This window comes from Pholcus phalangioides, unplaced genomic scaffold, assembly GCF_987345545.1.
Source record: "Pholcus phalangioides strain wild (caught in Gottingen) unplaced genomic scaffold, Ppha-v1.0 ptg000031l_1, whole genome shotgun sequence".
Classification (NCBI taxonomy): domain Eukaryota; kingdom Metazoa; phylum Arthropoda; class Arachnida; order Araneae; family Pholcidae; genus Pholcus; species Pholcus phalangioides.
In genome coordinates, this window is record NW_028301621.1 from 7,069,341 (window position 1) to 7,092,351 (window position 23,011).

The 23,011-nt window shown below is 37.9% G+C and overlaps 1 protein-coding gene and 1 pseudogene across 1 annotated transcript in view; one reads left to right on the forward strand and one right to left on the reverse strand.

The window, feature by feature from the left end:
• Tsp (Thrombospondin) overlaps positions 1-23,011 on the reverse strand; it is a 143,372-nt gene that overhangs the window by 105,889 nt on the left and 14,472 nt on the right. The window contains exon 2 of the mRNA XM_089252905.1: positions 3,661-3,837. Within this exon, the coding sequence (XP_089109031.1) occupies positions 3,661-3,837 (177 nt within the window). The remainder of the gene's footprint in view (positions 1-3,660; positions 3,838-23,011) is intronic.
• On the forward strand, positions 1,348-1,466 carry LOC149067059 (5S ribosomal RNA; annotated as a pseudogene).

Consider the following 23,011-nt stretch of genomic DNA (forward strand, 5'->3'; position numbering starts at 1 on the left):
ATACATAAAAAAAGCGTGCTTTCCAGACAGTAATGCGCATGCCTGAAGTTTTATCTGATCTCTTCTGCAACTCACGTACAAAATCATTCTTTTAAAAAATGCATGTTTCCTAAATTAAAGACCGTTTGGCTTGGCATTACCTTGTGTCCGTAATTTCGGACATGAGAATTTCTTTTCATGCAAACAGACGCCATTTTAAATCATGTTGACAGGGTAGGAGTTTTGTACGTATCTTGATGAAAATGTTCGAGATGATCCAGAGGCCACTTTTTGAAATGTTTGCAATACATCACTGAAATCTGCGTCCGTCGAAGTAATAGTTTTAGTAGGTTTTGGCGACAATATATTGGATTTTTCCCTTCACCAATCTCTCGGCGCTTGAAGCTCGCCATTAAGTACAGATATCCTGCAGATCAGTGTCTTTCAAAGTATTCATCACGGCACGCTGGAGATACTGATTTGAGTGCCTATTCATCCTTTGAAGTGGTTGTTTTATAAGTGAAAATATATGTATCTACCAAAAAATATATATATTTATTGGTGAGTCACGGATCATCTCGTGCATTGGGCCAGCTAGCCGCGTAAAATAAAAGTTTGAGAACCACTGCTGTAGGTAGAGGTAGCGTCACCAAAGGAGATTTTTTCTGCAAAATCAAACTGTCACCAAAATCTGTAACCGCCATTTCTGAATATTCCTTGAGTACTTTCACAAACACTGATTTTAATGATATATTCGGAACAAAAGGCTAAATTTCCCCGAACCGAAACACTGATGTGGTTTGTTGTAGGCTCTTTCGAAAGCTGGTGGAATGGAAAAGTTTTTTTTTGGTGAATTTGGCCGATTGGGGGGGGGGGGGTGAAGAGTGTTTAAGTAATTAGTGATGGAAATGGCGACAGTTGGATTTTGAACTTCAATCTTTCGGCGCTTGTAGCTCGCCATAAAATCCAGATATTTCGATGAAATTGGTGTCGACTAATACGATTTTGTCTGTTTTTTTCCAAATATAAGCAGATTTCTTAGAAATTTCACAAATTCGGTTTTTCCAGACTTGAGACTCCCCATAATCGATTATCCAACATAACTCGGAAACGATTCGACATAAGACAGGGCTAATAGGGTGTTTCATGTTCCACGTGGACTTGTATAGGGTTGGGGGAATTGTGAGGGCCTATTGGTCTGGTTGTTGATCGGCCTCCTCCGCCGTGGTTCGCGTTGGTGTGGGCGAACTGCTTGCTTCTTCTGAGAGACAGAGCGGAGGACAGCCCAGTCGGTTTCACACACACTGTTACAGATTACATTATATCCTGGTAATATCTCTTCCGGAGTGAGAGGTAGGGACATCCTCAGCCAACGGCCATACCATACTGAAAACACCGGTTCTCGTCCGATTGCCGAAGTTAAGCAGCATCGGGCGCAGTTACTACTAGGGAGGGTAACTTCCTGGAAACACCGTGTGCTGTTGGCATCTCTTTTAAGCGCCAGAGTGGCGTGGTGGTAAGATGCTCGTTTACCAAGAAGATGATGTGATTGACCGTGATAAGATGACCGTGAAGGTTTCTGTCACGGTCTCGGGTTTGAATCCGAGGGAGGATATAGATAAGATATTTTCCCTAACGAACTTAGGAGAGACCGCCGATAGACAGCGCGTTCATTTCCAACCCATCTCATTAATGGCAGTAAATTGCAATAATATAGCGATATGGCCAGAGTTGGTGAAGTGTGGACATCTTCAGATTTATCCCGCCATGACTCATATTCTTTTGAATAACCAGTTTATATCCCTATTGGAGACATAACTGGAGTCTTGGTCAGTTTGTTGTTGTTGTTCGCCCAATTAAATTGTGAATGATTCTGAACATCTTCAAGACTTGAATATCATTACATGAGGACGAAGATTTTCAAGTCCTCGTGTAATGAATAAAAAATAAAACGAACAAACTATAAACGGCTATAACATGGCATTAGAAGAAACAAGTTCCATTTCTTTTAACACGAACCAACTCCAGATTTAATCTCATTTCGAATGATTGTATATCTGGAAGATTTAAACAAATATATCTTTTTTGTTCTTTTGAGACAAGAAATGTCTTTTTGATATTCATCAAGAGAGACATCGACTTTACAATGTTTCTCAATGTAACAAGTATGTGAGCAACAACTTTAACTGAATATTATTTATAGAACCTTTTTTTATTATTTATAACATGAATAATTCATGGAGAAGTACACATGCATACCTATCCACCGTAAATTTCTCGATCAAGTAATTCCTTTTGGGAAGTCAAATAACTGCGTTTCTTCATTAAAATTCGCGAATTCAATACGGGCCGAGCGCGCATTCAAATGCAAAACACTTCCAAAGTAATGCAAGGGAAGGAGGAGGGGAAAAAAAAATTGTCGTGTCTTCGTTTATTTTGTAACAGGTAGGAAATTGAAGCAGTTTTGATGCAGGACAGACATGAAGAATAAATAAATAACTGAAGGAGAAAAGCAAACGCCTGAAAGGTGGTGGTGGTGCCGAAACGCACACACACACAAAATATTTGAATTTTGATTTGAGATTTATATCCGGGTCGGATCATTTCCTTTGAGATGCGGAAAAGATGATCGAGGAGTAAAAGAGGACGTCGAAACAAATTCTTTTGCATGTAAAATTTCCACGCAAAAATCATGCGATTTATAAAAATGATAAAATTCTAAAATTTTCCATCATTCGATGTTTTTTCTATGGAAATTAAAAGATATTGTGAATGTGTAAAAAAGATGATACGATTCAGCATTAAATGAACATTATTTAGCCCAGTTTTTGAATTTAGTAGAATCTTTCCTTGAACATTCTCGGCGGGCGGCATTTGGGACACAGCATCTCGCCTCTTTTAAACCCTTCTTATTTCGGCATTGACGAGCGCAGGTACGTTTTAAGCCTAAAGGAGGCTACTAATGCCTCAACTTGAGCGCCTCTCGCCAAAGTGCGTGGAATAAGGGAGGCAACGTCGTGTGTCTCCATAGGTGTATATCAAGGGTGCTCAACTTTTTGGAAAGTGCGGGACGTTTCATTGGTTGAAAAACGTTTTGCGGGCCACTTCAGTGATTTATAAATGTGCCGCTGCGTATCGCTTGATTGATCATTAAATGTGCCGCGGATCACTTGATCACTTAAGTGACTAGAAAGTGTGAGCTGGCCACTTGAGTGATCTGGAACGGAGCCGCGGGGGCCTCTTGAGCGATCTGAAGCAGAGCTAAAAATCATTTAAATAACTTGCAACACAGTTCCAGAAAATTTAAGTGATCTTAAACCATACCGCAGGTCACTCAAGAGGGCTTGTAATATGCCACGGGTCTCTTGAATTATCTGGAAATGTGCCGCTCAGTTCATTTCTACAACGTTAGGTTTGAAGTCACGTTCCGCATTCGGTTCGCGGGAGGTGGGTTGACCATTTATGGTGTATATGCTAGCGCACTTGCCCGGTTCGCGAGAGAACCTGGGTTCGATTCCCGACTTTTCTTTCAGAGTTTACCTCTTCATAATTAGGCTAGTAAAAAAAGGTCTATTTCCTTGATGTATCAATCGGGCTGAGAAAGGCTGTCTCACTCATTCTCTATCTTACTTGCTCACGGTTTCTGTTTGGGGGGGGGGGAGAGGAAATAGAAAAGTTTACCTCTGGATTTCATTCTTTCGAGGACGAAGGAGAATTCGTGTTCGGTTCCCGGAAAGTCGACCGTCAGTAGAAGATGCTCTTCTTTGAGTCGTCGTCTGGGCGTCAGCTCTTTTATCGAGATCCCGACGTTAGTCGGAGGGTCTTGCAGCAGAGACGACTGCAAATGAACCGTCAACTCTGTGTGGAAAGAAATAATATAAATAATATCAATCATCATAAAGTTCACTGATGGTTCACTGAAGTCTCCTTCGGTTAATAATAATAATAATAATAATAAATTTCGCTCAAGTGCAATATTCGCTAAGATAATTGAATTTAAAACACCGTGCCACTGCGGTGATTGGAGGTGTCATTGCATGCGGATACATCATGTTAGATGGCCGCATTGTACTCACCGTGTTTTACACAGGATCCCTACCTGCCCAGAGATATAAAGTGGAAATCCCCTAAGACCCTGTTCGTGACTTTTCAGTGAAACAGTTATCGTCCATTAATTGGAACCGACAGCTAACTCATCCACGTAGTACTGAACTGATCTCCGAAGTGAGTAAGTTTGACAGAGGGATAAGACCAGCTTGGTCTTCTGACCTGTACCACCTGTACCCGATTTAAAAAGTATGCTATGCACGTTTGAAAAGTCTACGAAAACCATTCACGAGCCAAGAACCTTTTTGGTGGAGAAGTGTAACGTGGTTGCCATAAGAACTCGCCAACGTGAAGCTAGGGCCACATTCGGGTTCAGCCTGGCCCAATACGTTCCAAGGTTGGTCATGGGCGAGTAGTGTGGCCGCTGCGATATTGGAAATGGTCGTCAAATGTTTGTGTCTGGAAGGTATTGGAAGGCTGGTCAAATAGAAGTACCAAGAATTTCCAGCCCCCAACGTAACAAGGAAATGGTCATAAATTGTCGTGCTCAAAAAATTATGAAAAAAGTTTAGTGCATTCATCTTCCCCAAAACACATAAAAATAAAAATTCGCATCGGATTGCAATTATTAACCACAAAAAATGACAACAGTTGGCTATTCATTGCATTTCGAGCATCTTGGCGATATACATAAAATACTTCTTTTCACTCTCTGCTCTAGCTCCGCCCTCTTTAGAAACACAATAGTTATTTCCCTTTTTTTCTTCTCTTACTTTCTCTGTGTGGTACCTTATCATTTATTGTTTGAATGACGTCACTCTAACACTCTAGGGTTGCGGCATATTTAAATTTATTCTTGGCCTCTATTGACCTACAAATTACTAATACAGTATTTAATTTTTTTTCAAGATAATAACTCCACCGGATTTGTTCATAATTTTGTGGACATTCAAATGAGTAGAATGACTGGAAATTTTTTCAGAACTTTTGGAAGACGCCACCTTCATCGCTATGATCCGGGTTCAAACCCCACCGTCGCAGCATTGGTGGTCGGCTGAAGTTGGTTTTCTGTGGTTCCCAACTTCGAGACGTGAATGCGAACCGATCTCCCCGTTAAAGTATCGCTGCAGAGAGCAACTTCACTCACTATGAGTTGAGAAAAAACTCATAGTTTAAAAAATTGATTGCAAATGGCGGCACTACACGTAACAAGCATCACTCAGTAACAAAACTTCACTGAAGGTTCACTATAAATACATACACATTCCAACATGTACCAATTCGTTAGAAGTTCCGCGGAGGAATATGGACGAGGTGCATGTCCAGTTTAGTAGTAGTAACGTCCATACGTCGTATTAGCCTTTATTTTTTGTATGACGTCTTGTAACGTCAGTTTTGGAAATTCCTGCGTGTGTGCTCTCTTTTGACCATTAGTCATTATCATGAGTGGTAACTTTAAGTTCTGTCTACTTCACCAAACACCAACTCTGGCCATATTGCAATTTACTGCCATTAATGAGATGGGTTGGAAATAGAAGCGCTGTCTATCGATGGTGACGTCAAGCTGTTAGGGAAAATATCTATACCCTCCCTCGTGTTTGAGCACGGGACCATGGCAGCAACCTTCAAGGTGATAGACGAGCATCTTACCAACACACCACTCGAGCGCTCATTTAAGTGCTGTTTGGTAGTTGTCAAAAATGTCATTCAAATAAATTTTGTTAAATTCCCTCCGGTATTTTGAGGGAACTTTAAATTCGTTTGACCCCCTTAATACTTAGAATTCTCCTAATTTTTTCCAGCGCATCTCGAGTCCGAAAGATGAGTCGATTTTTCCCATTCATTCCGGAAAGCAAATAAGAAAGAAATACAAAATGAGGCTAAATCACTCCCAGGGAAAATACAAGGGAAATAATAGAGGGGTAGAAACAAAAAGGAGGTTGGGGGGGGCAATGAAGACAGACATCCGTAACGATACAGCGGGGGCCCCAACGAAAATGGAGACGATCTCTTCTACTAATGCGTAATAGTAGTGCTGTTGTGTTCTGGCGCTATCTTGTTCCGGCAGCGAGCTGATCGCAAGCTATTAAGAGACGCTGCTCAAGACTCTCTCCGATAGGATACAATAAGCAACTCTGGCGCTAATGCCTCCAAAAGCTCAAACAAGCTCATTTTCTTGGGCATAAACCCTTTGACATGCCGACTAAACACAATGGGTTAGCATCTCTGCGTACTTCTCCTCCCTCTATCTCTATACTAGGCACAAATGGCGGAAAATCTTTGTTGTAGTAGCGTCTAAATAAGATAGTAGTGCAGCGAGCAGGAAAGATAGAATATAATATGTGAACGTCAAATCGTTTCGTAGATCAGTTGGGTGATCAGTCGTACGCGTACACCTTCAGGGAGTATCAGGGAGTAAATCAATTTAATCGTATCGGTACGTGGAAAAAAATCGGCAATGGCGGGGAAAAGAACGAGAAATGCAATTCGAAAATGTGTCAAGCGTCCGTTATGGTATAATATAAAAGGGGAGTAAGACTCTTCACATTTCTTCGCAAAAAAGCTTCTTACGCATTTGTAGGGGTAAGCAAGCTTCTTAAGGTGCCTACTGACTTCCTCTGGCGTGGAACCACGTGGTAATGCGTGTGATATAAAACTTCATCTAGCATCTTCTGTACGCGTACGTTCACACTGTGCTGACGTGACGGGGAAATGTGTCACGTCAGCACAGCGTGAATGTACATACAAAAGACTCATAGATGAAATTTTATATTACACGAATTATATATATCATACGGTCCCATGTTACGTCGGAATAGTCTGTTGGCACCTTCACGCATTTGTTCGTAAGAAAGCTCATTAATCAATTTTAGGAGGGTAAACAAGCCTCCTACGCAGGCCTATTGCTTTGTAAGCAAGCCTCTTGCGTACAGTATTTCTTGAAGAGGAGGGTTGGTGGTTGAATAAGCTCTCTACGCATTTTCATGGATAAGCAAACTACTTACTCATTTCTAGGAGTAAGCAAGATTCGTACACATTTTCATGTATAAGCAAGCTTCGTACACATTTTCATGTATAAGCAAGCTTCGTACGCATTTTCATGGATAAACAGTTTCGAAAGGCATACCTATATAGAGGTAAACAAGCCCCCCCCCCCTACGCATTTCTATCGGTATGCAAACCTCATACGCATTTCTATCGGTATGAAAGCCTCATGCGTATTTCTAAGGGTAAGAAAAAGCTTCCTACGTATTTCTTCGTAAGTAAGCCATTTACGTATAGCTAGGTGTAAGCAAATTTCCTACGCATTTCTAGAGGTAAGCAAACTTCTAACTTTTTTCTCGGTAAGCGAGTTTACTAGGCATTTGTATACAAGTCTTCCCGCTTTTACCGTGGTGATTTATTTGCGTCTTCATTGATCGTATTAAGATGGAACAACAAATTTCACACACTGTCAGTATCTAACAATACCCCCTAACATCGTAGTATCTCAAAAACTACAGCCTTGCTTATAACGGCACAGTTTAGCTGTTCATGGATGTCGTTATTTAGGACTTGACTGTATTTATTGAGAATGTTTTTTTTTTCAATGTCACTGTGAACGATAAAATAGATTTTCGTCTCAAACGTGTCAAAAATATATATTATTCGACGCAGCGTCACACGATGTTCAGTGAAGACGAAATTGTTCAGTCGAACGTAAATATTAGTGGCTGATAGTGCGCTAAAACGACTAGTGCCGCATAACTTACGATTTTGTTGTGTGTGCCTGTTTGCGAAGCACTTTGAAGGCGTCCATGGATGGATATATATATATATATACACGTATAAGAGAAAAGGGAAAAAGGATAGAGAATCCAGAACGACTTCCTGAAAAACAATCTCACGCTTCATTTGGTATTCTTATTGCGGACGTACGACGGGGCGCAAAAACCTCATAACTAGTCTTGTTGAAAAGTTTTTCGGGCGGCAGATGGGCTTAAGCGCTTCTTCTCAAGACACTGTTTCCCACACACTCTCTCTCACACACACACATGCATATACTGTACATCCTTTCTTGGAGATCTTCTGTTCCTCCATTTCATTTTCTACCTCCAACCTTCACTGTTGAGGTAGAATGTTTTCATTCCCACTCGGTATTCCCGCAGCGAAATCCTTTTAGTTGAAAATTTCGTTTCTGCTCCTAAAAAAGAAAATACAGTCGAAGAAACACAATGAGAAGAAGAAATCTTTGCTGAAACTACGGATCCTCCGTTTAAACTTCTTTTTTTTGAACAAGAAAGCATTTTCTCTCTTTCAGAGCAGCAATCTGTCCGTCCAGTCAATTTGACCAGACTATCGGTGCTTAACGGTGAGCGCATAAAAATAACTGAATGGTAAAGATATTCTTTTCCCTCAGAATACTTCCGAACCCTTCTTCTCTGGTTTTTTTTTCTTTTTTTTAGTGTAATAAATTTCTTACAAACATATAGGCATCTAGGATAGAGATAACGGTAGAGATCCACGAATATCATAGATTCTCATCCCAGATATTTCCCCTCATAAGGATGTGGATGGAAGAAAAATTTCTGAGAGAATCATAGAATTTTTTTTTTTCCTGATGGAAATCAATTCATTTCGATTTTCTTTTTAGATTTATTCAAGATTTCCTACAAGACGAAAATCTGATTTCTCGAAATTTCCGCGAAAGATTCTGATCATTCTTCTTAATGTCTCTTTGTAGAGAGAAGCTTTCTTCTCCTAAAACCACTGGAAGTAATTTCATTTTTTATGAAATAGGACAATTTTCATAAATTTCTTACTTGTGTTTGTGGTTACTTTTTAAACGATTCTATTTTGTTAAATTTTGACAAACAGTAAATAAATTCATTTTATAAATTCCTTCAGTAAATACCAAGTACAGACGACTGGTTACCGAGCGAAGATAATGGGAAAGAAAAATCGCATTCCTCTGGGGGGGGGGGAGGACCGAACCACCTTTTCTTTCCGAATCGAATTATCTTCGCTTGGTATCCAGTCTCATCTGTACTTCGTATAATTAGCGGAGAGGTTCATCGTTTCAATCAGTAAATAGCTGAATACTTCTTTTTGACGGGAATTTTTTTTCGGACAAATCCAATACGAAATATACATTTTACGTCGTATTTATAAGAAAATGGAGGTAATTTTTTTTTCAAGGAAAATATAGAAATTTATTCATCATCCAACAACAGAAAATATCCAGTTACAGTGGGAGCGGGTAAAAAACAAACACATTGCACAAAAAAAATAATAACAAAACAAGCCTTAAAAATGCATAAAGTACGCGAATAAATATATACAGGAGCGTACGCCCAGGTAGACTAAAAACAAATTAATCGACGAATAAAGTTGATATATATAGTAAAATGAAAAAAAAAAGTAAAATAAAAACCAAATATGAAATTGAATATAAAATATATAAAACTGAGAGTGTAAAATACATAAAATCAAACATAAAATTGAGAATGAAACAAAAAATCCTATAGCTTAGAAAGGTGATTTCTATAAAACTGTTCAAAGGGGAATAAAAAATATTTATAGCCCCTGTTTGACAATTATATAGATGACTTAATCGATGAATAGAACCAAAATTACATATAAATTTGTTCTGTACCTCTTAATTGTAAATAAATTACAAAATATTGTTCGAGATACATTGGAACATTAATATTAACTTCCTGTAAAATTTGCATACAATCAATGCTATTATGAAATAACCCCTTATGGAAAAATGATACCAATAAAAAATGTCTACGATCACACTTAGACTAACAACATCCAATAAAGAGCGTAAAAACGTTCCAGTAACAACATCATAATTAACACCGAACCTTTTGAAAAACAATTGTTTGAAAGATCTATATCGTACAGAAAATTAAGATAAATTATTAAGATAATTATTGGATAATAATTAAGATACTTATTGGATCTTAATAATTAACATCCAATAATTCTATTTGGTAATCACTATGAACTGGGTTCCAAAAAATGCATGCATACAATAAAGGAGTTAAACAGAACAGTTAGAAAACTGTTCATAATAATAAGAAAAATATTCTATGTTCATAAATAAATTCATAGTGATATGAATTCATGATAACACACACAACACCCGATAATTTCAAATTCATGTAACTCAAGAATGGAAAAAACCACAGAAGTTCTTTTAACTGATATTATATATAGAAACACAGTCGACGCTCGTTATAAACGACCCGATTCGTTCCACGGGAAAGAGATGTTATATTAGGAGATCGTTATATCGAACGATTTGACAAAAATCAAAATTTGCTTCTCCGGTAAATACAAGATGCTATAATGTTGCAATGAAAATGTATCTGGTTGGGAAAAAAAAATTACACGCATTAATATATACATTATGACATTGTACTTACGAAAATACCGTGTATGACCTAAACCTATACATTTATTTTTTACTACGTGCAGCAAAATCATAAGTTCACTTGTATATTCTGTCATTGGGCAATTAGTAAAATTTCGTAATAAAATTTAGAATAAGGTGAAAAATCAACCACGTGGGAAGTGGGAATGAGCCACCATGTGCGAAAATGAAACGAAACGGTAAGAAAAGTTTCCAATGGTGGTACTAAGTAGACGCTAGTGATGGAATCGACTGCAACAGAAGTAGAAGCGTCACAGAATACCCTTTTCATACCCTTTCTTCTCTAAACATTCAAGGTCAAGGTCTGACTCAATCAACGATCAATTTTGTCCTTTACAAAAAAAAACGGATGAATGCGAACTGAGTTCAGTAATGGACTGAATGATATTTGATGGTCGTTATATTGGGTAAAAATAACATGGAAGAAGTAGGAAAATATTGGGGACCTGCTGTATCGGTCTTTCTAATGGAATGGTAACAGAACGTCATTATAACTAGCGTCGACTGTATTTAGATAATGTTTGCCGATGGTTCACGCTTCTAAAAAATTTTACTTATGGTAAAGTAAATATAAGTCGTACGTACCACAAAAGTTTAAAATTATGTTTAAATTTGAAGATTACGAGGAATTTCAGCACCGCAAGAAATTTTGGATTTAATTAATTAATTAATTTTATTATTTGGCTATTTGTGTACATATTTTTATGTAAAAAATATATATATGATATTCAGAACATGAAGTTACAACGAAAAAGAATATTGCATTGGATATATGCTTTCAAAACGTAAGCACGTCATAGTTTTTACTGTTATTTATGTTTTTAAACACAACCCCTTATCCTCCTGAAATTCATTTTGAAAAGCATCACTCTAGCTTTCAAATTTGTAATTTGAGAGAACAATCATAGTGTCTGTAAAATATTTTAGTTTTTTTTTTTTTTTTAAATACCTAAGCGAGGAAAGTAAATCTTTATTCCCGAATATCTTGTACGTCTCCTTAATTATGATTTTGGAATAATGTCCACCCTGCAGTTCCTGTCTAAAATTTTGGTTTGAGAAGTGATTGCATCTCAATTCTCTAACTTGATGTTTTTAGAAACGATTTCACCGCAAGTCTCTTAAAATTTATGTTTCGAGAAAATTAAAACGCGAATCTCTAAATTTATGTTTTGAGAAATGATCAAAATTCAAGTTTCTAAAATTGTTTTGAGAAAACATTGAAACGCAAGTCTCAGAATTTCTGTTTGGAAATGTGATTGCACCGCGAGTCTCTACATTTATGCTATGAGAAACGATTAAGACGCAAGTCTCTCAATTTATGTCTAGAAAAACTATTAAAACGCAAGTCTTTTTTCAAATTTCAATTTCAAATTTATTTCACAATTTGCGTGAAATAAACTAATGAACCAAGGAGACGAAATGGCCCATACTGGTTGTTACAATGAATACGTTTATAAAATAAAGTTCAGTGAAATTATTTTCAGATATATTGTATGATGGGAAAAAAAGCAATACAAAAAGGAAGATAGTGGTTACGAATGAAAATAGCATAATTAACAGAAAATAAATAAAATATGTTAAAGATAAAATAATAAAGGGGATATTCTCATGCATCGCTGGAGGTGCTATAAAAATTACATATGAATAATATTAACATGAATTCTTAATAGACTTATTATTGACCCCAAATACACAAAAGAAAAAAAATGAGTAACTGTTAATGATATACATATGCTACTAAGTCTATATACTCGAAATATATGTTTTGAGAAAATATTAAAACGCGCAGTTCTCTCTATTTTTATGTTTTGAGAAGCGACTGCACAGCAAGTATCTACATGGGCTTGTCATTACTGAAATAAAAGGCTTTTAAGAAGGTGAGATATCTTCTGAATGCAGGTGAGAAGGTGAAGAGTAAATTACCACCGTAAATCTTTATATTAAAACGTGTCCCTAAAAATATTCTCTCGAACGTAAGGCTCCAGTTGTATTTAGAATAACGTAAATTAATTTTTTTTTGTATTGGTATCAAAGCTCAATTTTGATACGCGAAATTAAGACGCGTGAAATTTTGTACGTGATTAATACATTTTGAAAAAAATGTTTATATTCCACTGACATAAAAAATTATGTATTAGTCTAGAAAAACAAATGGAAGAACGGAACTACACAGCGATTATATAGGATATGTTTCCGTGATGCTTCTCACCGAGACAAATTGTGAAAAATCGGAACTGGGAATGCAACGAATAATTCCAGAGTTATCATTCCGTCCACGGATTTATCGCCTGAATAGCGTATTTTTATCCTCAGTGCAGCAGCAGCAGCAGCAAGGTATTAGCCGGAAACATATTGGGATTTTATTTGTGAAGTTATACCAAGGGGATACCTCTCGTGTTTCTCACCTCGTACCCAACACCATAACAAACACACAGAAAAGTACTTTTATGCTATTATTATTTTCGAGCAAAGGTCTCGAAACACGATGCAGCGGTGTATGTTTGTATCAGATAGATGCATCGAGGGGGGAGGCAATCGGAATTCAATCAACGTTGATCCGCTGCCGTCAGTTCCTCGGATTCGAACGTGCGTGATGTGAGTCCATGAAGAATGTTGCAGTGCCGTAGCCTAAAGGGAGAGGCGGAAGGCTCAATGCCGATCTGGTCTCACGTGATCCCGAACCCTCCTCTTTATAACTGTTCCTTGATTTGTGGTACATACCGTACCATACATACACAACAAACATTGATTGCCCGTGTTTGGTCGCTGTTCCTTCTCTCTCTCTCTCTTTATTTCATCCGAATCAATTTCTGGAAATATTTCACATAGAAAAAGTTTGCCTTTCTTATCCATTTCTCTCTGGTCGATTGGACGGCACAAAATATATATTTCTTCGTTTTTTCGGTTCTTTTTCTAGTTTGTGAAAAAGGTATTTGCCAAGCTACTAAAAACTCTCCCACTGATGATTTGATAAGCTTTTTTTTGGCAGATACATAGTGCGTGTGATTCATGAATGCTGACTTTACTGAAAGTACACAAACCCGGTTTATCGACACGAAACCAATTCACTATTGTTTTACCTCTGGCAAAGTGCCATTTCGGAATTTCCTTTTTTTTTTTTCGTGGGACGTAACTGTGCATGTTAGGTGTTCGTGTGCTGCCATTTGTCTTTGAGATAGGAATTTAGAAACAAACAGTGAATGGATTTTTTCCATGGATAAATTCAAATGTACAGTAATAGGTCCTATTTGAACCCGTTCGGATACATTTTTGAGAGGAAGACCGACTCGGAAGGGAAAAAATGTACTCCTTGAATATTAAAGGAAACTGATTTCAGTCGATCCGACCACCACTGTGCAACCGGTGGCGATCAAATTAGAGTCTGACCGTTTCTATAATTCAAAGATTTATTTGAACCACAACTGATACGAAGAGTTTGCGAAATGTAGAAAGCCACTGTGCGGTCGTGTGGGCGTCAGACTTTACTATCATCGTGAGGATACAAGTTCGAAACCCGTTGGCTGCACAGTGGTGGTCGGTTGAAGTTGGTTTTCTGTAGTTTTCCAACTTCGACGTGAATGCGAGACGGTCTCTCATTTGAAGAAGTTTCTCTACAGAAAGAGAAGGAATACCTTCTATATGATACTCACAAAGATGATAATATTCAAGCATTTACCCCATCTTCAATTCAAATATGGAAGACAGATAGATGGCAGTACCATCAACAACACGAATCAAGCACAACTCTAACGACATAAATACGTTAGTGCCACGCACATACATACACATACTGATACAAAGACTATTTACGAAATGCGGTCAAACTCATTTGTGACGCACCTCGGCTGCAACTTCACTAATATGCGATATCGGTTGATTCAGGTAAACAATATTGTCTATTTATCTTGCTTGAAGCAGTTAAAAGCCAAAATTAAATACGTAGGTCATGGTTTCTCAAACTTCTTAAAACCGCGGTGGCGTCCCTTTTCCTAATCAAAGCTTAACCCATTCAAGTATTACGTAAGCAGGTTTTCAGACATTTTTGACCCCCCCCCCCCCCGTCAGCAAAATTTCGTCAGCAGCTTAGAATATTTCATATCTTCAAAAAGGGGTGGTTGATGGCGTAAGCAGCCTTCAAAACCCCTCCTCCCTCCCCTCGTCATCAAAAGTCAGCAAATCCGAAACCCCTACTTCCCCCTCGATACTGACGTAATACTTGAATGACCCCTAATGTGCAGCTCCTTACAGCAGTTTAACACTAGAACGACGGGAATGGTGCAAAATGGACACTGGAAAAAAGCAAACCACAACCTATGATAGACCATCTGTTCTTCCTCAATATTAATGTTGCCATAAGAAGATTGTCCATTTCAGCATGTTTTGCAATCATATTAGTGAAATATCTCTATAGAGGTCACAATGACCGCTACCGTCGTTTTAAGTATAACCAAAGTATAAAGTGCAAACTAAGACACCAAAAACATTTATATTTTAAGAGCCTTAAAAACATGTGAGAAGTCATGAAATTTCAACAACCCTGAGATGAACCGTTTTGGTGTAATTGCACGTCGAAGTAGCTTCGCGGGTCAAATTACCGCTTCCGTTGTTCCAGTGTTAACAAAGACTCTCTTCAAAAATCCTTTGTCAGGACGCCGGGTTGGTGACGTACAGTTTGAGAATTCCTCATTTAAGTTATATACTTCAATTCTGTTTTCAAAAGCGTACACAATTAGCAAAATATATAGCATCTGCCCCCTCCCCCCCTTTCTCGAGAACATCGTATAAATTGAAATATTTTTAGATATTCTTTTGTACAACTGAAGAAAATATTTGTTTGTCCTATCTTGAAGAATGTCTTTCAATTTAAGGATAGATATAACGACCAAGGATAAGAGGTAGCCAGATATTTGATTTCGAATGCTGGAAATAATATTTTATCCTAAAGTTTCATTATTAGCACGCCAAAGTAGCCTATCTGGCTAGTACAATCGTCACGTGTAATGTGAATTGCAGCAATAAACGAGCTTTATATCAGTGTAGATTACAAGACAGGTTAAGGAGCCTATCGCATCACAGAGAAGGCGCCGGATAGACGGACCACTCTGTCACTAATCCGAATTTAGTATCATAATCTAACTTTCTAATGACCGTAAAGAAGATTGGTTTCCAGAGTATTGAATTTCAATTCCCCCCATTTTTAACTTTCTTTTTCTTTCACGCGGGGAGCTTCGGGATCCTTCCTAGTCATGGGGGTGTGAGTTACCATCGGATTCTTTGGTTACCGACTTTCTAATCCAGTAACGCTTTGAAATACGATTTTTGATGTCGTATAGAACGTATCGTGGTATCAGACCGTCATATAGTACCGTATTCGAACAGAAATTCGCAATACTAGATTTTCTTTACCGTGGTTGGTATCGAGATACAGGTGCCTATAAAAAAAATGGAAGTTTTCCCTCTTCTCATTTTTAACCTGCCTTCAGCTATGGCTATTCATAACAAAGCCCTGAAACTACGGGACGGGACGTCCTTATGATAATATGGGAATTCATTCAAAAGAAACGAAGAATCAGTTCCGACATTGAGCGCTACTAAGTTCCTTATGTAAATGGCAGTGAACACGATCCATGTCATCCACCTGGTGAAGCTCCGTGTCGAGTGTACATGTTACGGCCAAAGCCCGAAGTCGGCTATTTCGAGAATAAGGCAGTGTCAGCCTGGTATTTAGAGGATATCTACTTGCAGCTGTCGACAGCTAGGAACAGATGAACTCTTGGAAACAGTGACCATATACCAATGACACGAAGTGGAGCATCAGCAAATTCTCGCCAAACATGACTGATTTTCATCTATTTACGAGAAACTTGCATTACTACTTAGCATGCACTTCATACATATTCCTCTGGGGGATTTCTAATTAATTGGTGCATGCAAGAACGTGCAGTGTGTGTTCATGTATTCGTAGGCTTAATGCATTTATGATGTCAGAGTTATGCTCGTTTCGAGTCACAGTGGTGCTGCCCATCTTTCCTTCGTATTTTAAAGTGAAAATGGTAAGTGCCCGAATTTTCGTTTTACTTAAGTATCGAGTTGAAGATCTGCCTACACTCTTCGCCCAGAATTTTTCAAATGGTACAGCGAGACTCGTATTCGCGCCTCGTGGATTGGAAACTACAGAAAACAAACTTCGGCTGTCCACAACTGGGCCGTCTCTGGGGTTCGAACCTTTATCTTCACGATTCGAGACCATAATAATAAAAACCCAACTGCACAACGTATTACGGGACGAATGAATGATCAGCCAGTATATCTGAATACATGTTTCATACCAGGACGTCCGACGATTAAAATATGAACATCTTGTATATCTCAGGCCAAACAACAAAATCTACTGCATTCCCCCACATTACCTGGAATGCCGTAGAAGTCGGGGAGAGCCGTCTCTTTGAATGTTGGAGTCTGTTCTATTCTCGGTATGCCGGTAAAAGCGAGGAACAACAGGAATCGGATGGTGCATCCAAAATTCCAATATCAATGCACTAAATATTGAATAAATAAGCGAATTTTTTGGAAATAAATACAAATACCACAACAGACAAGATATCCAACGAGGTGGCTGAAAAGAGATGCCCATAACAAATATGGCTGCCGAATATATATCTAAACCATATCAAAAATACAGCAACCTAAGGGCAATAATAAATTTTTACCAAAAGCGAACACGATACTAAGAATTCAACATTCACTTATCGCTCTGACCTTATTATTTTCAGCCTAATACGATACTGTATTCTACATGTTTTTCTGAATGTTCAAAAATTGAAGAAATATGTTGTCTGTTATTTATTGCAATATTATCCATCGCAGCGCAGTTTTATTTTCAATTTTTTGCTCTGGTTATTCAAATTTTAACACATGAACAAAAAATACTTCGCAGTCTACTAAGTTCTCCATTCAGCTCATCTAATCCACGAGAACGAGTATGTTTCGTATTCGACATTTTTTAGGAGCTAATTTTCAAAAGGGAACATTTCCACTTTTTTTGTTTCGAAATGCATTTTTCAAAGGGTTTCTGAGTCTTTGGGAAGAGCTTGGTCGGCAACAGGGTTTATTCAAAAGATACTATTTTTCATTGTAATGTAAAATTAGTCGTTGCTACCAAAAATCTCGTTCATTCCCTTCGGTATTTTTCATTAAAAAGGGAACATGGGGGTGGTTCTATTGGCGCCAATGTGTGGGATTTGTTTTCTTTCAAAACAGAACATTTTTAGAAGCGCTTTCAAAGTCGCATTTCAGATTGCTCGTGTGTTTTTTATGCTCATCGAGAGGTTGGTGTGCTAACCCCTCGATGGGGGACTCCGTGCGGTAGCAATTTTTCTCTGGTCATGTCACCGTTTCTATTGTGTACCCTTGTGTAAGGAAAATTTTCTCACAGGGACGAACCGGGTATCGAACTCGTGACACTAAACATCCTTTGGTACTTTAGGCGAGTATCTTATCGACCTGGGCTACCGCGCACGTTTCTTATGTTACTAACGAGAGAGCAGTAAGGGTACCTTCCTTGGCTAAGTGAATCCTTCTAGAATCAATTGGCACTAGCGAAATCTTCGGTAAATGCATTACCAGATAGTCTGGGTTACAGGTTAGACGTTGTGTTCTCGTGTATCATGTTTGTGGCTTTGTGTGCAGTTTTTTGTAATTCTATCCATTTTCTCGTGTTATGTGGGACACTGTGACAGCACTCAATAGAATCTCTCTCTCTGGCTACAGAATCTCTTTGTAATGAGATCTATACAGATTAAATTCTCCTGATAAGAGGACAAAGTTTCTGGCTGCGGTTTTTTGGCAGATCTGAGAAGACATTGAAGACGAAGTCTGAAATAAAAAGAAGTGAGGTTGCACACACACACACGTTTGCGGTGAAATTCGATGTGTTGAGAAACTCGGTCGAGCCTGGAAGATATATGAAGGAACTCGAACAATACTATTATACAAAATTCAACGTATAAGCAGTGCGATTATAAAAAATTTGAATCTCCAAATGGAGGAACCTCGATGAGAGTAAATACAGTGTATGCCACACTATATATCGTGACGCCCCCGCGAATTATTATTACTTTTTATTAATGTTTCGCCTCGCACTTTTGTGAAAATATTTATACTAGTGCATGTTACTATGAATCTCATGTATTTGAATGCCTCTTGTCAAAGAGTCCTTCCTGTAGGTCATTGTTTCCCAAACTTTTTGTTCCATCGCCCCCCTTCAGAAATTTTTCTCTCTCATCGCCCTCACAAACTCAAGTAAACTTATAGGATCCTATGTGAAATCCGTAGGTTCTATCACCCCCCTTGGACCATTCCATCGCCCACTTTGGGAAACACTGCTCTAGGTACACTAAAATAAGCCCCCCCCCCGAACTCATTTTCTGATTATCTTTATTCATATCACTGACCTGACACATGTTTTTGGAATTGTATATGAATGCACATACATGATTAGGGGCCCCCTCTTTGGATTCCATAAGGATCCTTAGGGACCCAAATTATTATTTTTTCTCTTTCAACACAGAATTTTCTCTGGCATGACCACGCCCTCGGGTCAGTGAGTTTAAATCGGTTAAGCGACAGAGCCTGATCGCGCTCGGTCTGTTATGTTCCGAGATCAAAAGAAAACAATTATACTGTGAGAAAAAGAAACCAACACATTTGTGGCACCAGGGTCTGAAAGGGATAGACCAATATTTATAGTAGTTCGAATTCCAGGTTTTGTTTTGCCATCTTTTACGCAATTCGTAAAACACAAAGATTCTAAATGTAGAGAACTGACTAACTTCGATTCAGCCAATTAAAATCTATTCTTAGAATCTAGATATTTAAGTTCTTCAGGAATCTGTGACTCGTATATCCCGGCATGCCGGCTAATGTGGGGGGTGGGGATATGGTATTTTGATAATTATTTCCGATTATAATCGAACATTCGAATCCTAAGAAACAAAAAAAGTTCGCAACAATCTGTTTTGAAAAAAGAAGCTGAAAAAGAAATCGGATGAAATATTTCCTATATAAACGAATCTCATTTAATCTTCTTCGTTCTAGTCGCGCATGAAACTCATGGAAACCTTCAAGATTTATTCCGAGAAGAATCAGTAAGTAATGAATAAACCAATACGTCTCAAGAATCAGAAACATATTAAATGAATAAAATGTACGGCAGCGACTGACTTCCAATCCAACCCACGCGATTAATCAATTTCTTCGCGTATTGAAACTTCTGTGTTTCGCAATTCTGTTTCATTTTCTTAAATAGAATTCTAATCCCCTCCAATTCTTACTTTTATTGTAGTTTCAGTCGCTGTTGTTGTTTTTCTTCCAGAGGTTTCGTATTTATTAATTTCGAAAAATCAATCATCAAAGTGAAATTTCGCATTAAAGCAGCAGTTTTTGTTTTTGAAATTATAATTCATTTAAATATTCAAGTGTTTGTTCCAGCCCTATCAAGAGACTGATGAGACGCATCTGATCGATCGATGTATCAGCCGTGCATCCTCGTTAAATAATTTCCTTTTAATAAATTAATGGGAGACGAAATATCCAACGAGAGTTCTCGAGAGTTTGGGTGCCCAAAAGCATATTATGTATTTGTTCATCGAGCGTTCTAAGATACTTCAGTTAAAATACAGCAGTAAAAATTGCCGTAAAAGCCGGAGAATGAAAGTGGATGTTCCAATTTCAAAAATGCTGGGGCTCGAGTCAGGATTTTTACTACTATTTCCTCGGCTTGAGCGGCCGTAAAAATGAAACTGCCCCCGAACTTTAAGTCGGCCATAATTAAGAGCCCTTGGAACAAAAGGATCCGAAGGAGAGAAGAGAATAGAATAACCATCACTTTGGATATTTGAAGTAAAAGCGAAAAGGGCGAACAATTTGACTTCAATTCCAAAGACATAAAACGTTGTGAAATGTGTTCCGAGAGAAATCCACGTGGGAGGACAGAAAATGGCGTTTCCACTCTCTTTGCTACGGATATAACACATATTTCATTTTTTTTTTGAAACAAGAAAAAAAAATAACTTTCATGGAGTTAATTTGCTTCCGTGGAATGAAAGTCACAGACACTCTCATTTGCTGGATTATTTTTTCCGGGACATTAATTCATTCCAAAAACTTTTCAGCGGCTCTTCATCGCTGAGTTCATAAAATATTAACATTAAAAAAAATTAATATGAAACTTGAGCGTGTAACTTTCCATGTTTAATCGAATTACGACGCATCGGTGAATGAAATCAGAGAACGGAAAAAAAAATAAAAAACTCCGTTGCTTTTAGTTATTCGTGCAAAAATGGATCGATTTATGAAAGTTTTGAACTTTGTACATTAGAAGTAGGGACAGCTCTGCTGCTATTCGGTTTGCAAATGAATTAGTTTCTTTTTTTCAATATCATATGGATTTATCGTTCTGCCCAATGGTTACCAAAGTTTTTGCTTAATCTTCTGAGATTTCGAAATTTGCTAGAGCCTTCCCAAGCTTTCAAAATTCTTATTACAGATTCTCTTCGAGATTTCAAAATTTTCATCGGCCATCAGCCTTGTTTCAAATTTGTCCAAGTCATCTTCGAGGTTTCAAAAATGTCTAAGCCACCTTCGAGATTTTCAAATTCTCATGAGCCATTTCCATCGGCCATTCTTGAGGTTTTGAAATTCTCATCAGCCGTCATTATATCCGTCCTCGACTTTCCAAAGTTTTTCATGATGTATCCTTGAGGTTTTGAAATTTTTTGTTTCCCATCCTGGTGATTTCGAAGTTCTCATAAGCTTATCTTCGAAGTTTTTAAATTTTCATAAGCCATTTCGAGATTTGCAAATTGACTGAGCCATATTCGAAGTTTCGAAACTCTCATGAGCCATCCTCGAGGCTTCAAATTTCTGATTATAACCATCCTCGATTTTCAAAGTTCTTAGGATCACACCCGGAGGTTTCAAAATTATTATTAACCGTCATCAAGATTTCAATATTTACATGAGCCGTTCCTAAGCTCCCAAAGTCCCTCAAAGCCATTCCCGAGATTTTAAAATCTGAATGAGCTTTCCTTTTGTATGAAAACCATCAGCTATGATAATGACATCTTTAAAAATTCTCATCATCAAACCTCAAGATTTAAAAGTTTTCATAAGCCATCCTTGAGGTTTCAAAATTCTCAAAAGCCATCCTTGAGGTTTCAAAATTCTCAAAAGCCATCCTTGAGGTTTCAAAATTCTCAAAAGCCATCCTTGAGGTTTCAAAATTCTCAAAAGCCATACTCGACGTTTCAAAATGTTTTTGATCTAAACTAGAGGTTTGAAAATTCTCATGAGCCATCTTCGAGTTCAAAATCCACATGAATAATCTCCTCCTGGTTTCAAAATTCTCATGATTCATCTCGTTGAGGTTTAAAATTTTCATAATACATCCTCGACGTCTCAAAGCCCTCGTGATCTATCCTAGAGGTTTTATAATTCTCATAAGCCATCTCTCCTGGAGATTTCAAAATTCTCATAAGCCATACTCGAGATTTTGAAATTCTCAACCATCCTGAAGGTTTCAAAATTTGCATGGCCTCCTTAAGTCTGTTCGAGGCTTCAAAATTTGAATCGACCTTCCTTGTGTATACGAAAGCTATCATCAGTGATAGCGCCATCTTCACAGAAAATTAATCACGGTAATACAGTGCATGGGAAATTTTGAAATTTTCCAATATTTTTTCAATCGAAAAAAATGTTGACCATCACGTCTGAAGCAAGCCCCCCCCCCCCCCAGTTTAAAGTACTTGATATTTGTGATTTTTTGGATGTTTTCAAAATCCTGGGAAGTGTTTGATAATTATTTCAGCTAATTTTACAATTTTAACTCCCCACCCCGTACAAAGGCGAGATATATGAGAAATTCTTTAGATTTCGGTCACTTCTCTCTCATAATCGCGACATTTTTCACTGTTAACCGTATAAACTTCTTAATCTCAACCGTGTATGCACTCCGTACACATCCCTTTGAGAAATTTCTAACAAATTGTAATACGTCGGAATGTGTGTTCCGAATTCACGTGTGGCCGGAACGTACTTATTATTTTCAGAGTTATGATTGTTTCGTGTTCTACTGGCGCTGTTATCTGTCTTCTATATTTTGTAGTGAAATGGAACCATGGATGATCTCCGAGTGATGTCTCGATAAATCATTGAAAGAGAAAAGCAGGACGGGGAAACATCGATTAATTATTACGCTGATATTGACGTCACACTTTTGCTCAAAGATGGTGGACGAGTCAGAATGGTGCTTCAAAGATCTCTGGTAATACATAATTCTCTGCGGTTTTCGAACTTGGTGGCACGGATGCGAACCGGTCTAGCCTTTGAAAATGTCTCTCCGCAGATGCTTCAACGCGATGCTTAATAACATGGTAATCCGGGCATTATCCATCTTCACTTCAAAATATAGATGGCAGTACCAGTATAACACGAAACAAGAATAACTCTGACAACATAAATACGTTAAGACCACGCATACACTCACGAAACATGTTCCTGCAT